The sequence below is a fragment of the Erythrolamprus reginae genome, chromosome 6, assembly GCF_031021105.1.
Source record: "Erythrolamprus reginae isolate rEryReg1 chromosome 6, rEryReg1.hap1, whole genome shotgun sequence".
In the NCBI taxonomy this organism is placed as follows: domain Eukaryota; kingdom Metazoa; phylum Chordata; class Lepidosauria; order Squamata; family Dipsadidae; genus Erythrolamprus; species Erythrolamprus reginae.
Window position 1 is genome coordinate 95,397,270 of NC_091955.1, and position 24,172 is coordinate 95,421,441.

General features: G+C 41.6%; 1 protein-coding gene across 1 annotated transcript in view; it reads left to right on the forward strand.

Annotated features, from left to right (window-relative positions):
• Positions 1 to 24,172, forward strand: part of EXOC4 (exocyst complex component 4) — a 289,610-nt gene that overhangs the window by 228,669 nt on the left and 36,769 nt on the right. Inside the window, 3 exon segments of the mRNA XM_070754459.1 lie at positions 13,949 to 14,085; positions 17,459 to 17,614; positions 20,801 to 20,979. Coding sequence (XP_070610560.1) covers positions 13,949 to 14,085; positions 17,459 to 17,614; positions 20,801 to 20,979 — 472 coding nt within the window.

Consider the following 24,172-nt stretch of genomic DNA (forward strand, 5'->3'; position numbering starts at 1 on the left):
GGATACTGTAGCCTAGAGGTTACTTCTCTGGCCTTACAAGGCAAAGGCTGCAAGTTCAAGTCCCAGTGAGGGTATGGCTAGCTGATGAGGCCAGAATAAGGACAAAATAGATCTATCCTCGTCTCCCTTAATTTTCAAATTCAGCAGAAACGTGACACATGTGTGTGTGTGTTTTCGTAGATTTTCACGGGTATAGGTATGAAGGTCTTGGCATATTCAGGTTTGACGTGTGTTCACCCTAGCACAAGGAAAAAAGCACCAGCCTGAAGATGACGAGTGGGACTTCATTGAAACGTCGCCAGAAATCTCTGAAACTTACATGGGAAGAAATCCGAATATGCCAAGACCTTCATATATACAGTGTTCCCTCGATTTTCGCGGGGGTTGTGTTCCGAGACCACCCGCGAAAGTCGAATTTCCGCGAAGTAGAGATGCGGAAGTAAATACACAATTTTTGGCTATGGACAGTATCACAAGCCTTCCCTTAACACTTTAAACCCCTAAAGTGCAATTTCCCATTCCCTTAGCAACCATTTAGATTATTACTCACCATGTTTATTTATTAAAGTTTATTAAAAATATATATTTATTAAAGGCGGATGAAAGTTTGGCAATGACATATAACGGCATCGGGTGGGAAAAATTGTGGTATAGGGAAAAAACTCGCAAAGTATTTTTTAATTAATATTTTTGAAAAACCATGATATAGATTTTTCGCTAAGTTCGAACCCGCGAAAATCGAGGGAACACTGTATATATATATAGTAAATAGGGCAAAACAGTAAAAATATATGAAAGCATCAATAAACCTAGCAGGTAAAAAAATAGATACGCATATAAATAATTATTTCATCTGTGACTATTGTCTAAATCAATACTATGTGTTCTTTAGATTCTTATTTCCAGGTCAGGGTTGAACTTGGTAACCTAACTTGGCCTTTCAAATTCTGAGATCCTCTGAAAAAAAATGACAGTTATAAATCCCAGAAGATAAAATCCGAATTCTGCAAGGAACCAGAGGCTGCTGAAATTGTTCTTCCATGTTACTTCATTTATTTTCCTTTAAAACATTTTTATGGCGCACTTCTATTTAAAAAAAAATAAAATCCATGCCAATCTGTAGCACAGAAAGTACGAGTAAAAGGCCTTGTGATAAACTCAGGGTGTAAAACGCCTGCCTCGGGTTAACTTTGGATGTTCAAGTTTCTCCCTGCTTTTAACACATTTAATTATACCTAGATTAAAATAATAATAATAATAAACCCTCAAACGTGTGAAATGTGGTATCCGGCTCCTGTAGAGACAAAGGCAAGATAAATTACCTCTCAAAATAAAAGGTGAAAATAAGAAGTTGTCTTTTCTGTCATAATATAACAAGGGAAGAATTCAGTAAGACAGCCTTTAAAGAGCAGTGAGGGTTGGAAAAATAAAATTTTCCCATATATTGGCTGAATGGTGTTTTTTAAATTCTATTCTATTTTCACCTCTATATTCTCTTCTATTCTATTCTATTCTACTCCACTCCACTTTTTTCTTTTTTCCCATTCTTTTCTTTTCTTGCCTAGCCTAGCCTTATTCCATTCCTTATTCTATTACTATTCTAGTTCTTACCTGTTGTGGTTAGCTCTGGCCCAGCTCCTGCCCCAAGGACTGTGGATGTGGGGGAGACATCCACATGCTGCAGGCCTGTTTTGCCCTCGGTGGAATCTGCTGATGAAGGCTCCTCTGACCAAGAAGACATGAGTGACAGGGAGGAGGAGAGTGGGGCAGACAGCTCAGAAGGAGATCAATTCTCTATCTCCTCCTTGGATTCAGAACAAGAGTTAATGATACAGCCACGCATGCGGAGAGCGATGCATAGGCAGCAACAACTGAGAGATTATTATCAAAGAAAATGAGGCCACCTGTGGTTGGGTGGGGCTGTGGTCATTAGTGAGGCTGCTATAAAAAGCAGCCTGTGGGTTTGGCCATTGTGGAGGATTATCTGATTGTTGTGTTTCGTGCCTGCTTTGCTGACTTCAACCTTTGTGTGCTGATTTTCCCCGCTTTGAAAGTAAACCAGAGCAAAGTGTGTTTCACTTTGTGAAAGAAGAAGGACTGTGAATTGCCTCACAGCTGCAAGCTAAGTATCACAGAACTGATAAGGGACTTGTACCAATTACCAGGTTGTTTGGAGACGAGTGCTCTTGGCTATACAAAAAGAGGGCTTGGTTTAAGTGAATTTTCATTATAAAGAACATTGTTTTGAATTTTCAAACGTGTGTGTGTGTGTCTGAAATTTGTACCTGTGAATTTTCGGGAGGAGTCTACCAGAGAGCCCGACAGAACATTACCCAATTGTCTTCTATATTCCATCTTATCCTATCCCTCTCTATCTATCATATCCTATCCTCTTCTGTATCCTATCCTATTCCATCCCATCCCATCCTATCTTTATTCTATTCTATTACTTATTCTATTACTGTTCTATTTCTTATCCTATGCTATCCTATCCTATTCTGCCCATAAATAGGTAGAACAACTGTGGCAAGAAAGATCATAGACCGGGCCAAATTTCATGAAACAAATGTGTCGCTTAACAACAGAAACTTTAAGCTGAATTGTGGTCATAAGTTGAGGACCACTGTAAAAAATTGTTTTAAAAAAAGTTAGAAAAACAATGCTTAAATTGACTTCTTGTTTCTGAGGATGAGAAATAACCTTGTTTAAAGGTAGCATCCTAGCGAGGGCCCTTTTAGCTTTTAGCTCACGCAGTCACACATGAAGGCTAAATGGATTTCAAGAGCAGATTAATTATCCGTAGCTGCCGTTGATTAATTAGCTTAGGCTGCAATCCAGCTAAAATATGCGGTTATGCAATTGTATTTACCTGCTCTCCCCCCCCGACATTCGTTAAGGCAAAATGAGATAAAATGCATTAACTTGCATAATATTTCACAGTGGCCGTGTTACAGGAATGCACAACTCACACAAAAGGCTGAACACAAGATGTGTTGGCTTTAGCTTTGGGTTGTGGTTCTTGTTGCCTTTGGTGCAGTGATGGTGAAACTTTTTCTGGTTGCGTGCCACAAGTGTGTATGTGTGGGCGCGCATCTGCCGGCGCTCACAATGCAATGCGCACCTGACCAGCACGTGCATGCATGCCCTGCTCCCACTCCCCTGCACATGCACTTCACACTGCAGATGCGCGCATCCCTGTGCATGCACCCCCAGCCTGTTGTAGGCCTGGAAAGCCTCCTGCATCAAACTTTGCCAGTGAGAATGGCATGCCGCCATTGCTCCCTCTGCCAGCCGTGCACATTGGGCAGTGTTATGCTGGGCTCTTCGCTAATAGCCCTCCAGTGAGTTAGAAACGCAAATTCAAACACACGCACAGAAGAAAAATGGAAATAGTTTATCCAAAACAGTTTTGAAAGCACACACTTTAAGAAGAGCCAAATTCCTCTCACCCAGATAACAGTCCTGGAATGCGGCCAAAAACAAAAACAAAAGAGTAATTAAGGCAGCTATGAATCCTCACAACTCCCCCCCCCTTCTAGGAGTCCACAAGAGGTACTTAACTGTCAAGTATCCAAAAAGTAGAAGTCCTGGAATAATCCAAACATTAGTAATGTTTTTCTCCAAACGGATAAACACCCACACACACACTCCCCAACACCCGTAATTTATCACCAAACACATTAATTGTTCTCCCTTATCTTCGAAAATACCTGCGCAGCTGGTCCCTTCTTGTCATGAGCCTGCGCATACGGGCGTCTACCAGCGAATCCTCCTCCGAGTCTTAACGTCTCACTAATGGGAGCATTAAATGATGGGCTGGCTGCACCCATCTCTCCGCCTGATTCCCCTCCCCCACTTTCTGACCTTGGCAATGAATCTTCACTATCAGAATCTTCTGGCAATAATACCCATCTCTGTGAACCCGAGAATTCCCCTGAAGCAACATCCAAATTCCCCGTTGCGGAAGCTGGCCCAGAGCCAACCACAACAGGCAGCATCCAGCATGGCCGTTCGTACTGGCAAAGTTTGGTGCAGGAAGCTCAATCCCAACAAGACACAGTGGCTGTGGGTTCTGCCTCCCAAGGACACCTCCATCTGTTCATCCATCACTCGGGGGGGGGGGATGACTTGTGACCCCCTCAGAGAGGGTTCACAACTTGGATGTCCTCCTCGATCCACAGCTGACATTGGACCATCATCTTTCGGCTGTACCGAGGGGGGCATTTGACAAGGTCTGCCTGGTTCACCAGTTGCGGCCCTATTTGGACAGGGAGTCTCTATTTACAGTCGCCCATGCCCTCATCACCTCGAGGTTCGACCACTGCAATGTTCTCTACATGGGGCTACCTCTGAAAAGTGTTCGGAAACTGCAAATCGTGCAGAATGCAGCTGCGAGAGCAGTCTTGGGCCTTCCAAGGTATACCCATGTCTCTTCAGCACTCCGCGGACTGCATTGGCTGCCAATTGGTTTTCAGACCCAATTCAAAGTGTTGGTTATGATCTATAAAGCCCTACAGGGGATTGGACCAGATTACCTAGGGGACCACCTTCTGCCACATAAATCCCAGTGTCCGGTGAGGTCGCACAGAGTCGGCCTTCTCCAGGGCCCTTCTCCAGGTCCCGTCAACTAGACAATGTCGCTTGGCGGGTCCTACGGGAAGAGTTCCGTGGTGCCTTTTCAACGTCATCTTCTGTAAAATCAATTTGTGTTAGATGGTTGTAATTATTTGTGGTACGACTAGGGAGTTTGGGGCAAGAGCCATTCCTGTTTACAAAGACTGAGCCCAAGAATGTGTTGAAGAGGTTGTTAAAGAGATTGCGCAGAAATGGACAGACTCGCATTGAAGTTTAAACAAAAAGAAGATACAGAATATTATCGAACACGGAGCTTATTCTACCAGTGGTTGGGAAAAAAGGATGTAGAATAAGAATGTAATCTGTACTGCTAAGCAAATAAAATAATCCAGACAACACGATGGTTATTAAGCAGCAACAAAATGTAAACAATAGAAAATCAATAAAACTTTTTAAAAGAAAAGTAACTTCCTCTTAGTTTTAGAGAAATTTCTCACCGATATTTCCTCTGGCTCAGTTCCACCTTCCCTTATCTATCTTGGTGGCTTCTAAGAAATGAAACTTAAAAGATTTCCAAATATTACAGTTAGTATTCCAAATATGGCCTTATGTAATAATGTTGAAAAGGCCACCAAATATTTTTAGCTGCGGAACAATTGGTCTGTTTTAGAAAGAAACGTAAATCACGACCTCAGGCCCTTTAACTAGTAATAATTGTTTAGCTAGCTTAACCCTGCTGCCAGCTGTCTAAGCGCGGTGGGTTGGGCGGGTGACATTTGTGGAAGGGGATGAGGTTGAATTAAGACCCAGCCAATACAATCTGACCTTAATAACTGATTGAGACAGAAGTCCAGAAAAGGTCAACCAGATGGACCGAGTTGAAGCTTCTGAGGAAGCTTGAAGTAGATAGAAGGGAGTCTTTAAATATATGTTTTGGAAACTTGGACATTTTCATGCAAGAAGTCTTGAATGAGATTCCTTTTTTTATGTGTGTGTGGGTTTCTTGGTGCTCTGTGAGTCCGGTTGTATGCTTGCTGATGTTTTGTGGCCCAACTAGGTAACATCATCAGTGCTAGAATAGAATAAGATTTAGAACAGAATAGAATAGAATAAGATTTAGAGTAGAATAGAATAGAATAAGATTTAGAATAGAATAAAATAGAATAAGAATTGGAATAGAATAGAGAAGAATAGAATAGAATAGAATATTTATATATAATAGAATAGAGAAGAATAGAATAGAGAAGAGAAGATAATATTTATATAGTAGAATATTTATATAGAAAATAGAAGAACAGAATAGATTAGAATAAGATTTAGAATAGAATAGAAATGAGATTTAGAATAGAATAAAATAGAATAAGATTTAGAATAGAATAGAGAAGAATAGAATAAAGAAAATAGAATAGAATAGAACATTTATATAGAATAGAATATAGAAGAATAGAATATAGAATAGAATAGAATATTTCTATAGAATGGAAAGGGAAAGGAAAGGAATAGAATATAGAGTCCTCAGAGAGGGGCGGCATACAAATCCAATTAATTAATTAATTAATTAATTAAATAAATAAATAAGAATATTTATATAGAATAGAATATAGAAGAACAGAATATAGAAGAACAGAAGAGAAGAGAAGAGAAGAGAATATTTATATAGAATAGAATATTTATATAGAATATAGAAGAACAGAATAGATTAGAATAAGATTTAGAATAGAATAGAATAGAATATAGAAGAACAGAATAGAATAGAATAGCATAAGATTTAGAATAGAATAGAATATTTATATAGAATAGAATATTTGCAGTTTATAGAATATAGAAGAACAGACTAGATTAGAATAAGATTTAGGATAGAATATAGAAGAATAGAGTGGAGTGGAGTAGAATTCTTTATTGGCCAGGTGTGATTTGACACAGGAGGAATTTGCCTTTGGTGCAGATGCTCTCAGTTGAAGAAGGAGATAAGCAACTAATTAAGGAGAAATTTCCCAGCAGTTAGAACAATTAATCAGTGGGACAGAAGTGAGTGCTCCAACACTGGAGGATTTTAAGCAAAGACTGCCCGAAGTGGTCTCGGGTCTCCTGCTGGAGCCGAGGGCTAGACTAGAAGACGTCCAGAGCTCCCTTCCAACTCTATTCTGACGGATTGACCGTGTCACCAGCTGTGGGCGGAAGAGGGAAGGCCACGGATTCTATCACTTATCCAACTTGCCCGTTGCGTCCTTTTTAATGGCCGTTTCCCCCTTCCATTGCCAAGTAGCTCTTCCAAACCACAGAGCAGCATTTGAAGATGGATCACCTCCATTCCGAGTTAATTTCTCTTCCCCAGTAGGGTCCCATTCGAATCCCGCTGGGCCTGGAAACGCTGCCCGCTGGGGTAATGGATGAGCGATTTGCCGATGGCAGTGCCCGCGTTCTGCCATGCGCCAGGCTAGAGATTTTCCCTTTAGCGCCTTCCATTTCCCTGCCGTTGCAGCCTGCCTGCCTTTGCAAAAGCTTAAATGGGTTTTTCCCTCCCAAAAAAACAGTGACCTGGCTGTCATTAGCAGCGAAGAGAAATGATGAACGAGAGCAAAGCAGAATTGAAAATGCTTTATTCAGAGAGATGCAGTTCTAGTCTGAAAGGGGTGTAGGAGAAGAGCAGCCATCTGCAGGAACGAGGAGGGGCAGGGAGACAGCATTTGGGGCCTTTGGGAGGATGCCAGCGCTGTTCCGTGGAGACTCATGGTCTCCACGGACATTAACACCCTTGAAAATGTCCAAAGGTCCTTCACCAGAAGAGCCCTTCACTCCTCCACTCGAAACAGAATTCCCTACGAGACTAGACTTTCAATCCTGGGCCTAGAAAGCTTAGAACTAAGATGCCTTAAACAAGATCTAAGTATTGCCCACAAGATCATATCCGGCCTGTCGGTGACTACTTCAGCTTCAACCACAACAACACAAGAGCACACAACAGATTCACGCTTAATATTAACAGCTCCAAACTTGACTGTAAAAAATATGACTTCAGTAACCGAGTTGTCGAAGCATGAAACTCATTACCGGACTCCGTAGTGTCATCCCCAAACCCCCAATACTTTACCCATAGATTATCTACGGTTGACCTTTCCAGATTCCTAGAGGTCAGTAAAGGGCGAGTACAAGTGCCCTAGAGTGCCTTCCGTCCCCTGTCCTATTGCTCTCCTATATCTCCTATACCTTTCTTCTATTCCTATATCTCTTCTTCTGTTCTTTCGTTGATATGTTCTATTACTATATCTTCTTTTCTATTATTTCTTAGATATATTTTACTATGAGTATCTCCTCTATAGCATTCATCATGTATTTTACTATGTGTATATAGATATATACCCACTAAAATCCTCATTGTGTATTGGACAAAATAAATAAATGGTCCTCTCCATGACAGGTCCTCAAGGGTTGCCCCAAAGAAGAGGGAGTCAAGCTATTCTCCAGAGCACCTGAGGGTAAGAAGCAATGGGTGGAAACTAAACAAGGAGAGAAGGAACTTCGAACGAAGGAGAAATTTCCTGACAATTAGAACTATTAATCCGTGGAACAGCTTGCCTCCAGAAGTTGTAAATGCTCCAACACTGGAAGTTTTTGAACAGATTTAAGATTCATTAGATTTGTATGCCGCCGCTTTCCAAAGACTCAGGGCAGCTCACAACAATAATAATAATAATAATAAATTTATTGTCATTGTCAAAACAATGAATTGTCATTGGCAACGAAAGTCGTGTGACACCCAGAGACCAGTCCCACCATACATAAAATCAGAATAGGTAAATTTAAAAATAGAATAAAAAATAGAATAAAAAAATAGAATAAAATGTCCCACCCACTACAAATTCCCCACCCTGAACCACTCAACCGTCTACATGACAAACCAATAATATAATATAGAGAGTACAAATCCAATATTAGATAAAAGAGCTAAATTTAAAATCCATAGATATTAAAAACAATCGATACTGCACAATCACACCAGTTCTCATGTATTACAGTGAGAAAAAAAGGTGGTGGTGGGAGAAGAGATAGTTAGTCCCCCCATGCCTGGTGACATAGATAAGTCTTCAACATCTTGCAGAAGGCGGGAAGAGTGGGGGCAATTCGAATCTCCGGGGGGAGTTGATTCCAGAGGGCCGGGGCCGCCACAGAGAAGGCTCTTCCCCTGGGTCCCGCCAAGCGGCATTGTTTAGTCGATGGGACCCGGAGAAGGCCAACTCTGTGGGACCTGATTGGCCGCTGGGATTCGTGTGGCAGAAGGATGTTGGAAAACCATTTGTCTGAAGGGGTGTAGGGTCTTCTGCCCAAGCAGGGGGTTGGACTAGAAGACCTCCAAGGTCCCTTCCAACTCTGTTGTTGTTATTATTATTAGTTGCAGTTGCTCCAAAAGGGGCATCCAGACTTCTGCTTCCAAAAGGGATTTTGGTTTGAGAATCTCACTTCATGGGGTTTTTTCCCAATCAAGGGAGAGAGTACAGAATGACGTAATTTAGAAGGGACCTTGGAGGTCTTCTAGTCCCACCCCCCTGCTTAGGCAGGAAACCCTACTCTACTTCAGACAGATGGTTGTCCAACCTCTTCTTAAAAACTTCCAGTGTTGGAGCATTCACAACTTCTGGAGGCAACTTCTGTTCCACCGATTAACTGTTCTGACTGTCAGGAATTTTCTCCTTAGTTCTGAGTTGCTTCTCTCCTTGTTTAGTTTCCACCCATTGCTTCTTGTTCTACCGTCAGGTGCTTTGGAGAATAGCTTGACTCCCTCTTCTTTGTGGCAACCCCTGAGATATTGGAAGGCTGCTATCTTGTCTACCCCGGTCCTTCTCTTTATTAGACGTATCCAGGATATAGGTAGTCATGGAATCTTAGGGCTAAAAGGGACCTTGGGGGTCTTCTAGTCCAACCCCTAGAAAGGAAAGGAAAGGAGAAAAAAGGAAAAAGGGGAAGGAGAAAGGAAAGGAAAGGAAAGAAAAGGGGAAGGAAAGGAAAAGAAGGAAGGTAGCGCAGTGGTTAGAATGCGGAATTGCAAGGCAAACTGCTCACTGCCAGGAGTTCGATGCTGACCAGCTCAAGGTCGATTCAGCCTTCCATCCTTCCAAGATTGATAAAATGAGGATCCGGATAATTGGGGGCAATATGTTGACTTTGTAAACCGCTTAGGGCAATGTTTCCCATTCGCTGGCTGGGGAATTCTAGGAGTTGAAGTCCAAATATCTTCAAGTTGCCAAGGTTGGGAGACACTGGCTTAGAGAGTCCTCCAAAAGCCCTTGAAGCAGAATATAAGTCTCAGTGCTATTGCTGTTTAGCTATTCGGACTAAAAGAGGAAGCACAAGTTTGTTTTCTCATCGGAACTGGAGCCCATTTCCCACCCTGACCTCTTTCTTTCTGTGCTTGTGGCTCCTTTTCTCTCCCCTCTCCCCCATCTTGACGTCTCCATCGTAGATGGCAGGGATCTGTAGGGGATCTTGTCAACCTAATTGATTACTGCGCAGTTCACCCGTGGACGGCAAGTGACACGACGTGGAATGGAACAAATCTGAATGTATCACGCCTTCCTGCTGGGTCAAACTGTGGGCTCCCTCCTCTGACAGTGATTTATATATTTGCTGCACCCCCTCCCCTAGGAAATCCTTTCCATCGTGGGTCAGCGGAGACCCCTGCCGGGAGAAGCCCCGTCTACAAGGGAGCCAGAGGGGAAAGCTTCCCCCAAAAATGGATGCACTCCACTTGATTAGATCAGAATGTGGAATATGGAATATGAAATGTGGAATATACAATATGGAATATAGAATATAGAATATGAAATGTGGAATGTAGAATATGGAATATAGAATATAGAATATGAAATGTGGAATATAGAATATGGAATATAGAATATGAAATATAGAATATAGAATATGGAATGTGGAATATAGAATATGAAATGTGGAATATAGAATATAGAATATGGAATGTGGAATATAGAATATGAAATGTGGAATATAGAATATGGAATATAGAATATGAAATGTGGAATATAGAATATGGAATATAGAATATGAAATGTGGAATATAGAATATGGAATATAGAATATAGAATATGGAATGTGGAATATAGAATATGGAATGTGGAATATAGAATATGAAATATAGAATATGGAATATGAAATGTGGAATATAGAATATGGAATGTGGAATATAGAATATGAAATGTGGAATATAGAATATGGAATGTGGAATATAGAATATGGAATGTGGAATATAGAATATGAAATATAGAATATAGAATATGAAATGTGGAATATAGAATATGGAATGTGGAATATAGAATATGGAATGTGGAATATAGAATATGAAATGTGGAATATAGAATATGGAATATAGAATATGGAATGTGGAATATAGAATATGGAATATAGAATATGGAATGTGGAATATAGAATATGAAATGTGGAATATAGAATATGGAATGTGGAATATAGAATATGAAATATAGAATATAGAATGTGGAATATAGAATATGGAATGTGGAATATAGAATATAGAATATGAAATGTGGAATATGGAATATGGAATGTGGAATATAGAATATGGAATGTGGAATATAGAATATGAAATATAGAATATAGAATATGAAATGTGGAATATAGAATATGGAATGTGGAATATGGAATATGAAATGTGGAATATAGAATATGAAATGTGGAATATGGAATATAGAATATGGAATGCGGAATATAGAGTATGGAATGTGGAATATAGAATTTGAAATGTGGAATATAGAATATGGAATGTGGAATATAGAATATGGAATGTGGAATATAGAATATGGAATGTAGAATATAGAATATGAAATGCAGAATATGGAATATGGAGTCTTTCCTGAGAAGTTTGATGCTTAAGGCCTTCCACCATTTTTGTAGCCCGTCTTTGGACCCGTTCAATTTTATCGATATCTTATTGTAGGTGAGGTCTCCAGAACTGGACACAGTATTCCAAATGGGGTCTCACCAGCGCTCTATACAGTGGTATCACAATCTCCCTCCTCCTGCTTGTTATACTTCTAACTATGCAGCCAAGCATTCTCCTTGCTTTCCCTACCACCTGACATAGAAACATAGAAGATTGATGTCAGAAAAAGACCTCATGGTCCATCTAGTTTGCCTCTATACCATTTCCTGTGTTTTATCTTAGGATGGCTATATTTTAATCACGTGTCACTTTTTTCAGTGATGTTGTAACTTTTGAATGGCCGTTGAACGGACCGTCATCGTAAGTCGAGAACTAGCTGCGTTGACCCTGTTGTCTTCCCAACTCTGATGCTTTCAAAGCCCCGTATGAGCGTCGTGATCCGCGTGCAAAACGCCCAATAGCCATGCACACACACACACAAAACCCGGAGATACTCTGCCCGATGCCTTTTAACAGGAGGGCGAGAAGAATTGATTCCTGTCACTCACCACTCCATCTGCAGGAACAGGATTATGGATCCGGGGCCTTTTGCCAGCACTTTAATCTTAAAATCAATGCGGAGACAGAAGCCGGTTTAGGGAAACGGTAACAGAGGAGGCCTCACTTTGATGAGGTTTTGAAACTTCAAATGCAGAAGTGTCTGCGGTGATGGGCCGTGATTGGGGAGGGGGGGCAAAGGGAGAAGGACCACTCACCTGTCTGTCACACCTGGATAGAATTTCCACTCCGAGGACTTGAAGGCAACATAGAAAGCCAGTTGCCAAGACTTCCTTCCTTCCTTTCTTTTTCTCTCTTTCTTTCTCTCTCTCTCTCCTTTCTCACTCTCTTTCTCTCTCCCTCTTTCCTTTGTTCTCTCTCTCTTTCCTCTTTCCTTCCTTTCTTTCTGTCTCTTTTCTCGCTCTTTCATTCTTGCTCTTTTCTCTCTCTTTCCTTCTTCCTCTATCTTTCTTCCTTTCTTCCTTCCATCCTTTATTTCCATTCTTTCTCTCCCTCTTTCATTCTTTCTCTTTCTTTTTTTCTTTTTCTTTTGTTCTTTCTTTTTCTCTTCCCTTTTCTTCCTCTCTTTCCTTTCTCTTTCTCTCTTTCTTTTTCTTTCCTTTCCTTTGTTCCTTTCTTTCTTTTTCTCACTCTCTTTCTCTTTCTTTCTTTCCTTCTCTCATTTCCCCTTTTTCCCTCTTTCCTTTCTTTCTCGCTCTCTTTCCTTCTTTCTCGCTCTCTTTCTTCCTTCCCTCCTTTCTTTGTCTCTCTTTCCTTCTTTCTTTCCTTTCTTTCTCTTCCTTCCTTCCTTTTTCTTTCTTTCTTTCTTTCCTTCCTTCCTTCCTTTATTTCTGAAACCTTTTCATTGATTTATCCAAATACAAACTAGAAAAATAATTTCAAAAAAGTCAGGGGAAACCAGGAACTTCTATAGCCATTCGTCCATGCTGGGAATCAAACTATACTTCCATTTTTGTGGTGTTGCTGCTGTCAACATAAATATAAAACATCAGAATTCCCCCAAGTCAAAACTATTTTGTCCTTAAACAGGTAGTCCTCAACTTACAACCGTTTCTCGGGCGATCCTTCAAAGTGACCATGACACTGGAAAAAAAGAGATTTGTGATCAGTCGTAACGACCATTGCAGCATCCTCACAGTTACATGATCAGAAATCAGGAGGGGGCGTGGGGATAAATGTCATATATTTACGATAGTTCAGCTCACTTCCCAAAAACCCCCAAAAGTCATTTGGAGAAGCTGGATTTGAATTCATGACCTCACAATTCACTTAAGAACTGCAGTGATTCACTTAATAACAGGGGCGAGAAAGGTCGTAAAGTGAAGCAAAGCTCACTTCACAAATGTCTCACTTAAGAACAGAGATTTCAGGCTCAGTCATGGTTGTAAGTCAAGGACTTGCCTGCATGGGCTTTGTTAGAAAGTCTAGGTAATAAACCTTAAACAAACCTTAAGTAGAGTTAATGTAGTAATGTGGGTTACTCAGTGAATGAATCAGGACAAAATAGAACAATATTATTCTATACAAATAGGCAAATAAGCACTAGTAGTTACACGGTCCAAATATCATACACATATAATCCTAATAATGGTTTACAAATCAGGTTATAACGCACACAGCATTATATACACACACAGCAAATATAACTGTCTTGTATAAACCCCTCCAAGAGGAACACCGTTGGCTCCCCCTTATGGCCAACCAGCAAATGACTCTTAAAGGTACAGTTTTAAACCTACATTGTTAGCTTCTGTATATCAACACCCTACATATTTACATAAAGTATACTAACAGGCTTGGCTCACTTGTTTGCCCATTTTGACTCTGCTCCGAAACGACTTGAAAATAATGGCTTTCCTTCCTTCAAGGAAAAAATCATGCACTTTTTCTTCTTCTCCTCCTCCGCAGAGCACAGTCATTGTGGAAAAAACGGTCCAGGACCTCATGAATTTGATGCACGACTTGAGCGCCTACTCAGACCAGTTCCTGAACATGGTGTGTGTCAAACTCCAGGAATACAAGGACACCTGCAGTACGGCTTACAGGTAGGACGATGGAGTTTCTTGGTCATCCAGTGGTTCCAGAGGTGCTTCCCCCCCCCCCCCAAGAAACCTGGACTTTCTTTGTTTTTCCTTGGAAGACATTTCACTCCTCATCCGAGAATATTCTTCGGTTCGGACTGCATGATGTCATTCATTCATTCATTCATTCATTCATTTATTTATTGGATTTGTATGCCGCCCCTCTCCCCAGACTCGGGGCGGCTAACAACAATGACAAAAAAACAACATGTAACAATCCAATCTAATAAAACAACTAAAAACCCTTATTATAAAAACCAAACATACACACACACAAACATACCATGCATAACTTTTAATAGCCTAGGGGAAGGAATATCCTAACTCCCCCATGCCTGGCGACAAAGGTGGGTCTTGAGTAATTTGCGAAAAACAAGGAGGGTGGGGGCCGTTCTAATCTCTGGGGGGAGTTGATTCCAGAGGGCTGGGGCCGCCACAGAGAAGGCTCTTCCCCTGGGGCCCGCCAAACGACATTGTTTGGTCGACGAGACCCGGAGAAGGCCAACTCTGTGGGAAGAAGGTGGTTCCGGATGTATTCTGGCCCAATGCCATATAGGGTTTTAAAGGTCATTACCAACACTTTGAATTGTGACCGGAAACCGATCAGCAGCCAGTGCAGGCCGCGGAGTGTTGCAGAAACGTGGGCGAATCTAGGAAGCCCCACGATGGCTCTCGCGGCCGCATTCTGCACGATCTGAAGTTTCCGAATACTTTTCAAAGGTAGCCCCATGTAGAGACCGTTGTAGTAAAGAGCCTTGCATTCCCTCGCCATTCAGCCAGAAGCGATGAAGCTTCTTGGATGATGAGCGAAACATCTTCAACGAACAATAAAGAAAGTCCAGTCACCTTTTTTGTGGGGGGTGGGGGGAACCACCTTTGAGATTTAACAGGTATGACTCACCTGGAATGTGGTGCGAATGGACACCCTCCTTGCAAATAAGAGACCTTTAGCTGCATAGAAGAGTCAGATAGGAGAGGGGGGGGGGAATCAGAAGGGACCCTCCCTAGCTTCTCAGCTTATAAAAGAGGCAGGGGGAGATTTGTATTTCCAGGCTTATATATTTCTGTAAATGTAACATTAGCGAACAGTCCAGTGGAATAGAATGGAATTATTTTATTGGCCAAGTGTGATTGGACACAGAAGGAATTTGTCTTTGGTGCAGATGCTCTCAGTGTACATAAAAGAAAATACAGTGGTACCTCTACTTACGAACCTACTTCGTTCCGTGACCAGGTTCTTAAGTAGAAAAGTTCTTAAGCAGAAGCCATTTTTCCCATAGGAATCAATGTAAAAGCAAATAATGTGTGCAAACCCATTAGGAAAGAAATAAAAGCTCGGGATTTGGGTGGGAGAAGGAGGAGGAAGAAGAGGAGGAGGACAGTCGCTGCCCAGAGCGAAGGGAGTGTTTCTTTTCTCTGGGCACTAGCAGAGGTTTATTCCCTCTCCAAGCGCCCAGAGAAAGGAAAACACTCCGTTCACTCTGGGCTGCCAAAGCCTCCTTAAGCGCCACCGAAAGGCTCCTCTGGCAGCCCAGAAAAGCCCAAGGTGGCCGGGATTAAAGGGGGAATGGCAGGAAACTGGCCGGGTCTTTGTGACGCTCATAAATTTCCTGGGAAATTTTTCTGGGCTCGGGTTCTTAAGTAGAAAAAGGTTCTTAAATAGAGGCCTTCTTAGGTAGAGGTACCACTGTATACATTTGTCAAGAATCATGAGTTAAAAAACACTTAATGATTGTCATAAGATTCAAATAAGCAATGAAGAAACCATCAATATTAATAAAAATCTTAAGGATACAAGCAACAAGTTGCAGTCATACAGCAATAAGTGGGAGGAAATGGGAGACAGGAATGATGAGAAAGAAATAGTATTTATTTATTTATTTATTTATTTATTTATTTTATTCATTCATTCATTCATTTATTTATTTATTTATTTATTCATTTATTTATTGGATTTATATGCCGCCCGTCTCTGTGGACTTGGGGCGGCTAACAACAGTGATAAAAACAATATATAGCAATCCAATAATAAAACAGTTTAAAACCCTTATTTATAAAACCAAACATACATACAAACATACCATGCATAAACTGTAGAGGCCCAGGGGGAGGTGGGTTTTGAGGAGCTTACGAAAGGCAAGGAGGGTGGGGGCAATTCTGATCTCTGGAGGGAGTTGGTTCCAGAGGGCCGGGGCCGCCACAGAGAAGGCTCTTCCCCTGGGTCCCACCAAGCTACATTGTTTAATTGATGGGACCCGGAGAAGACCCACTCTGTGGGACCTAACTGGTCGCTGGGATTCGTGCGGCAGAAGGCGGTCCCTGAGATATTCTGGTCCGGTGCCATGAAGGGCTTTATAGGTCATAACCAACACTTTGAATTGTGACCGGAAACTGATCGGCAACCAGTGCAGACTGCGGAGTGTTGGTGTGACATGGGGCATATTTGGGGAAGCCCATGATTGCTCTCGCAGCTGCATTCTGCAAATGTAGTAGTAATAGTAGTGCAGACTTAGTAAATAGTTTGCCGGTGTGGAGTGTCCTCGCATGAAAGTTCACTTGCTGTACATGCACAGAAGCGAAATATTGCCCGGGGGTTCACACATGCGCCTCAGGAACTGGAATGCGCAGCTTGCTTGCACATCCCAAAAATCACTACCGGAATGTAGCCCCTGAATGTTTCGGTAGCGGCCCATCACTGATGTGACCACCTCAACTGACTTCCCCCAAGCAAAGTCCAAAGGGAGAAGCCAGGTTCCCTTAACAGCTTTGTCCAAACAGTCCTAAAATGGGGGCGCGGGCCCTGAATAGCTGTCTTGCTTAGCAAACGGTAAATTTGGGGTTCAATCGCGGCCATAAATCGAGGACTGCCTACAGGATTTGGCCAAACCAGCTTTCTTCTTCTAAACCAGTGATGGCGAACCTATGGCACGGGTGCCCTAGCTCAGCTCCAACGTGCATGTGAGTGCCGGCCAGCTGATTTTTGGCTCACAGAGAGGCTCTGGAGGACGTTTTTGGCTTCCAGAGAGCCTCCAGGGGATGGGGAGGGTGTTTTTACCCTCCCTTGGCTCCAGGGAAGCTTTTGGAGCCTGTGGAGGGCAAAACACAAGCCTACTGGGCCCACCAGAAGTTGGGAAACAGGCCGTTTCTGGCCTCCAGGGGGCCTCCGTGGGGTGGGGGAAGCTGTTTTCGCTTTCCCCAGGTATTGAATTATGGGTGTGCGTACTCACGCATGAGTGATAGCGCACATTCATGCTCTTTCGGCACCCGAGGAAAAAAAAGGTTCGCCATCATTGTTCCAAACTGTCCTCTGCTATTTTTTTTATTATTATTATTTTAGGAGCATCGTCCAGTCAGATGACAAAATGGTGATCAGCGCCTCTTGGGCCAAAGACGACGACATCACCAGACTCTTGAAGTCTCTTCCCAACTGGAGCAACATGGCCCAGCCCAAGCAGTTGAGACCTAAAAGAGAGGAAGAAGAAGACTTCGTCAGGTGGGTTCCTCCTTGCATCCATGGATGTATGTCACAGTTTAACCTGGATTCCCACCCTCTTAATGGCGGGCCACGAAGTAAGGAACAAACCACGAGTCCACTAAGTCAGGAAGAAGGTTCTGGTTCCACGAACTCCAAATGTCCATACTGGCACACCAAACTCTACCAATTCAGCATTTGTCTCTTCCCCATAGCACAGTGTTTTTCAAATAGTGGGGTGGGGGCCCCTGAAGGGGCGCGGAGCAATGCCAGGGGGGCATGTGACCCCAGGGAACATGTTTTTGGTCTGTTTCCATCCATTATTCCTTCTCTGGTCTTCTGGTGCTTTGGAAGATAACTTGACCCTCCTCTCTGTGGCAGACCCTCCTCTCTTGGAACACTGCTATTATGCCTAATTTAAAAAAAACATTAAAATATGTCAAGTTTTTATTGATTTGAACGTGTTCAAACATTATGATGCCAAAAAGTCAAGTGTTTACATTTTTCTGTCCAGCCCCTGTATATTTACTTCTCTGTATCAAACTGCTTCTCTAAATAAACTATCATACAATACTTTCTTATAACTCTTATAATACTCTTATTAAATCCACCACTGCAGCCACTGAACACTAACCACTAAACTACAAACCACTCTCTGTAACAAAACCACTCTGTAACAAACCACACCCATGCAAAGGTGGTCCTCCTTATATAGGATACAGCCAATCAGGTTGTAGCACAATTAACAAACCCATGATTACATGCTGATTATGGCTCACATCAGCCTCTCCCGTGGTTACAAACCATCTGCTTGTGACACTACCTTCAGAAATGAACTTATTTCTGACAATCAAGATATGTAAAATGAAGATTTTGATGGTCATCAATTTCACTGGTCCACAGATGATGGGAAAAGCGATCGATCCTTTCCCATCATCTGTAGACCAGTGAAATCGGGCTGAACTGCTAAACAATTTTCTTTGAGGGTTGGTTCCTAACGGGCCTGGCGTTAGGCAGACGACTCAGTTGGGACCGTCTGACCACCGAATCAATTTCCTCCGCTTCCGTGGTCCAGCCGATGACCTCTTCCTTCCCTCGGGATACCTGGGAAAGCTTCTTGGAAGATACTAAGCTGTTTTAGAAGTCCCTGGTGATGGACGAGAGGCTGGTTATTACCGCTTACCGGAGCCCATTAGGAAAATTACGTTAAGGAATTCCTACCCTTTCTATACCATCTGGAGCCAACCTGCTGTAGGGTTGAAACTGGACATTGATCGGACTTCCCTTTCCCCTGTAGAAGAACGTAATGGCTTGTTTTTGAAACACAGCTGTTCTAGGATTCAATCTGAGTTGGTTGCTGGGACCAAAGATTTATTCTTCCAAGCTACCCAGCTCATACTTTGCACCCTCCACAACATTTGGAGTATAAGACGCACCCAAATTTTACATAAATGATATTATATACCAGCACAACTTGCACACTTCCAGGGGAAAGGGAAAGGTAATTGTTGGCATGGTTGCCAAAAAAAAAGGAATTTTTATGCATATGTTCTGGGAGTGTGTTGAAGTTCAGAAACTTTGGAAGGAAGTGCAGAACAAAATAAATAAAATGCTATAAACTCCAATCACTCTTTTAATAATAACAAATGCAAAGTAGAGCTAAGGAAATTAAATATATATATATATGTATAAACTAGTAATATTTGAACCCCCCGCAATTGGTGATGGTGGGATTGTCAGTCGGGTAATGGGCACATGCACTGTGCACCGTTTTATGTTTGTTTTATGTAACTCTATGTGCAAAACCAATAAAATATATTTTAAAAAAAGAAAAAAGATGCACCCAAATTTTCAGCCTCCTTTGTGGGGGAAGAAAGGTGTGTGTTATACTCCAAAAATATGATAGATTCACATCTGTAGAGCTCAAACTGCAGATAGTCCTCGAGTTATGACAGTTTAGTTAGCGACCGTTTCAAGTCACAACAGCCCTGAAAAAAGTGACTGATGACCATTTTCACACCCATGACCATTGCAGCATCCCCGTGGTCATCTCATCCAAATTCAGAAAGATGTGAACCGGCTCATATATATGTCGGTCACAGTGTCCCAAGGTCACCGTTTTTAGACCTCCTGGCCAACGATGTCAAAAGAGAAGCCAAATTCACGGGACAGACATGTGACTAACTTAACAACCGCACTGCCGTTGTACAAGGAGACAAAATTCACGTAACAATTGTCTCACGTATCAACAGAAATCGTGGGCTCAGTTGGACTGGTAAGTCGAGGGCTACTATTTATGCCTTCCACAGACTGACTGTCTGCAGCAGCTGAGCCATGGATGATGGAAACATCCAAATAATATCATGGATACTCATCATTTTTTTCCCCCTGGTGTAAAGACTCATAAAATTGGAAATATTTCCTGAAGGAAATTGATCCGGCTAATGCAGTTGGGTCCAACTAAAGTAATTGGAAAGGAGATGTGATTGAGCAAGTACCGTATTTTTGGAGTATAAGATGCACCTTTTCCCTCCCTAAAAGAAGGTGAAAATTTGGGTGTATCTTATACTCTGAATGTAGCTTTTTTCAAAGCTTTTTATTTTTCAGCCCTGACCGGGTGCTAACGATCTTCCCACCTCGCTCCTTGCAGGCTCTTTCATCGTTACTCTCTCCAAAGAATGTTTTTCTGGCCCTAAGTCTTTGCAGGCTTTTTTTCATTGCTCTACTTGCTCCGAATAAGTTTCTTTCCAGCCCTAACCAGGTGCTAATGATCGTCCCAGCTCGCTCCATGCAGGCTCTTTCATTGTTACCCTCTCCGAAGAATGTTTTTCCAGCCGTAAGTCTTTGCAGGCCTTTTTTTCATTGCTCTACTTGCTCCAAATAAGTTTCTTTCCAGCCCTAACCAGGTGCTAACGATCTTCCCACCTCGCTCCTTGCAGGCTCTTTCATCGTTACTCTCTCCAAAGAATGTTTTTCCAGCCGTAAGTCTTTGCAGGCCTTTTTTCATTGCTCTACTTGCTCCAAATAAGTTTCTTTCCAGCCCTAACCAGGTGCTAACCATCAAGACTAGATGGACCAGGAGGTCTTTTTCTGCCGTCAATGTTTCTATGTTTCTACATATAATAAAAATAATAAAGGTGGGATAAAAATAAATAAATGATGCTATTCTGTGTGATTGACATACACCTCGCTCTCTTTCTCTCCTAGGACTGCCTTTGGGAAAGAGTCGGAAGTCCTGATTGGGAACCTGGGGGATAAATTGATCCCCCAGCAAGAGATTCTCCGGGACGTCAGTGACCTGAAGGCTTTGGCCAACATGCACGAAAGCCTGGAATGGCTGTCGGGACGGGTGAAAAGCACTTTCTCCAGCCTTCCGTCGTCCCACAGTAAGTGACAGCCCCCCCTCCCCCCTCTGGGGACACAGAGATACACCAGTGGGGATTTCAGTTGCAGGTGGTCCTCTACTTACAATTGTGCCCGATGTTTCTGTTGCTAAGCAAGACGATTGTTAAGTGAGTTTTGCCTCCTTTTACAACCTTTCTGCAGTTGTGAATCACTAGATAGATGCATGGATGGATAGACAGATAGTTAGGTACATAATGGATGACTAGATAGATAGATAGATAGATAGATAGATAGATAGATAGATAGATAGATAGATAGATAGATAAGATAAATTAGATAAGATAGATAGATAAGATAGATAGATAGATAAGATAAATTAGATAAGATAGATAGATAGATAGATAGATAGATAAGATAGATAGATAGATAAGATAGATAGATAGATAGATAGATAGATAAATAAGATAAATTAGATAAGATAGATAGATAAGATAGATAGATAGATAGATAGATAGATAAGATAGATAGATAGATAGATAGATAGATAGATAAGATAGATAGATAGATAGATAGATAGATAGATAAATAAGATAAATTAGATAAGATAGATAGATAAGATAGATAGATAAGATAGATAGATAGATAGATAGATAAGATAAATTAGATAAGATAGATAGATAGATAGATAGATAAGATAGATAGATAGATAGATAGATAGATAGATAGATAGATAGATAGATAGATAGATAGATAGAAATAGATGGACAGATAGTTAGATACATAATAGATGGATGACTTGATAGATAGAAACATAGAAACATAGAAGACTGACGGCAGAAAAAGACCTCTTGGTCCATCTAGTCTGCTCTTTTACTATTTCCTGTATTTTATCTTAGGATGGATATATGTTTATCCCAGGCATGTTTAAATTCAGTTACTGTGGATTTCCCAACCACGTCTGCTGGAAGTTTGTTCCAAGGATCTACTACTCTTTCAGTAAAATAATATTTTCTCATGTTGCCTTTGATCTTTCCCCCAACTAACTTCAGATTGTGTCCCCTTGTTCTTGTGTTCACTTTCCTGTTAAAAACACTTCCCTCCTGAACCCTATTTAACCCTTTAACATATTTAAATGTTTCGATCATGTCCCCCCTTTTCCTTCTGTCTTCCAGACTATACAGATTGAGTTCATTCAGTCTTTCCTGATACGTTTTATATTTAAGACCTTCCACCATTCTTGTAGCCCGTCTTTGGACCCGTTCAATTTTGTCAATATCTTTTTGTAGGTGAGGTCTCCAGAACTGAACACAGTACTCCAAATGTGGTCTCACCAGCGCTCTATATAAGGGGATCACAATCTCCCTCTTCCTGCTTGTTATACCCCTAGCTATGCAGCCAAGCATCCTACTTGCCTTTCCTACCGCCCGACCACACTGTTCACCCATTTTGAGACTGTCAGAAATCACTACCCCTAAATCCTTCTCTTCTGAAGTTTTTGCTAATACAGAACTGCCAATGAAATACTCATATTGAGGATTCCTTTTCCCAAGTGCATTATTTTACATTTGGAAACATTAAACTGCAGTTTCCATTGCTTTGACCATTTATCTAGTAACGCTAAATCATTTACCATATTACAGACCCCTCCAGGAATATCAACCCTATTGCACACTTTAGAGTCATCGGCAAATAGGCAAACCTTCCCTACCAAACCTTCCCCTATGTCACTCACAAACATATTAAAAAGAATAGGTCCCAGAACAGACCCTTGTGGCACACCGCTTGTAACCTGACTCTGCTCAGAATACTCGCCATTAACAATAACTCTCTGATGTCTATGCTTCAGCCAGCTTGAAATCCACTGAACTATCCAGGGATTAAGTCCAATCTTCACTAATTTATCTATCAGCTCTTTATGTGGAACCGTATCAAAGGCTTTGCTGAAGTCCAGATAGGCAATATCCACGGCACCACCTTGATAGACAAATAGATATGATGATGATGGTGATGATGATGAATGGATAGAGGTAGGTACATAGTAGATGAGTGACTAGATGGACGGATGGACATGGATAGGTGGATAGGTGGATAGACGTAGGTACATGACTAGAGAGATGATAGATGGTAGAAATATTTCACTCTTGGGTTTAAATTATTTATACAAGAAATGCCCCCAACTGGTGGTGGGGTATGATTGATTGTATGGTGATGGGCACAATCACTGAGCACATGTTATATGTCATATATTGTGGGTGAGTTTTATATTATAAAAATCAATAAAAATATTTTATTTAAAAAAAGATGATAGATGGTAGGTAGGTAGATAGATAGGTAAGTAGACAGACAGACAATGATGATGATGATGATGATGATGGATGGGGAGAGGTATGTAGGGACATAGTAGATGAGTGAATGGATGGATAGATGGATGATAGGAAGGAAGGAAGGAAGGAAGGAAGGAAGGAAGGAAGGAAGGAAGGAAGGAAGACAAAAGCAATGCATCAAGACCTGGACCCAATTCTTGGGAGAAAGCATGAAAGATCTGTTTGCTGGATTAGTTGAGGGCCTGGAAAGGAGTGTGGCGAGAGGTCTGCAGAGCATAGGAAGCAGATGAAGTAATGCAAGGATCGTTTAGAAAAAGGAAAGAAGATGACCAAGGGTTTCCTTCTCCTGCCCTCCCTCTGGTTCCACCTGGCCTTCAGCCATCAAACGATCCTCCCAGGACTGCTAAAATCCAGCAGGTCTCAGCCAAGGTGAAGCCGGAAGGCTTCCCAGGTGGAAGGTCACGGCAGAAGGTCAAGAAGATGAGAGGGAAAGGGGACACTGAAAACTCCAGGCAACACCTGCTCCACAGCTTAATGACGGGCTCAAATCCCCACGGAAATCCCGGGCTTAAGTAAGGAATTCGCTTCTGCAAAACACGAGTCGGGCAATAACTTTCATTCCTTTTTTTAGCCTCTTTGCACTGTTTCTAAAAGAGTTTCTGTTAAGTGTTAAGTAGTATGCGGAGTAACCCTTGAGTTACCAAGGATGCACAGAGGGAACGTGGAGGTAGCAGACATCCAGCTGATAGCCCAGAGATACAAGTAGTATTTCAGATAACCAAATACATTAAGCGTATAAATATTATTTACTTTGGCAAATAGCTCAGTCAAGAACCTCCCTACTCTGTCTGTCTGTCATCTATCATCTATATCTATCTATCTATATCTATCTTTCATTATTTATCTATCA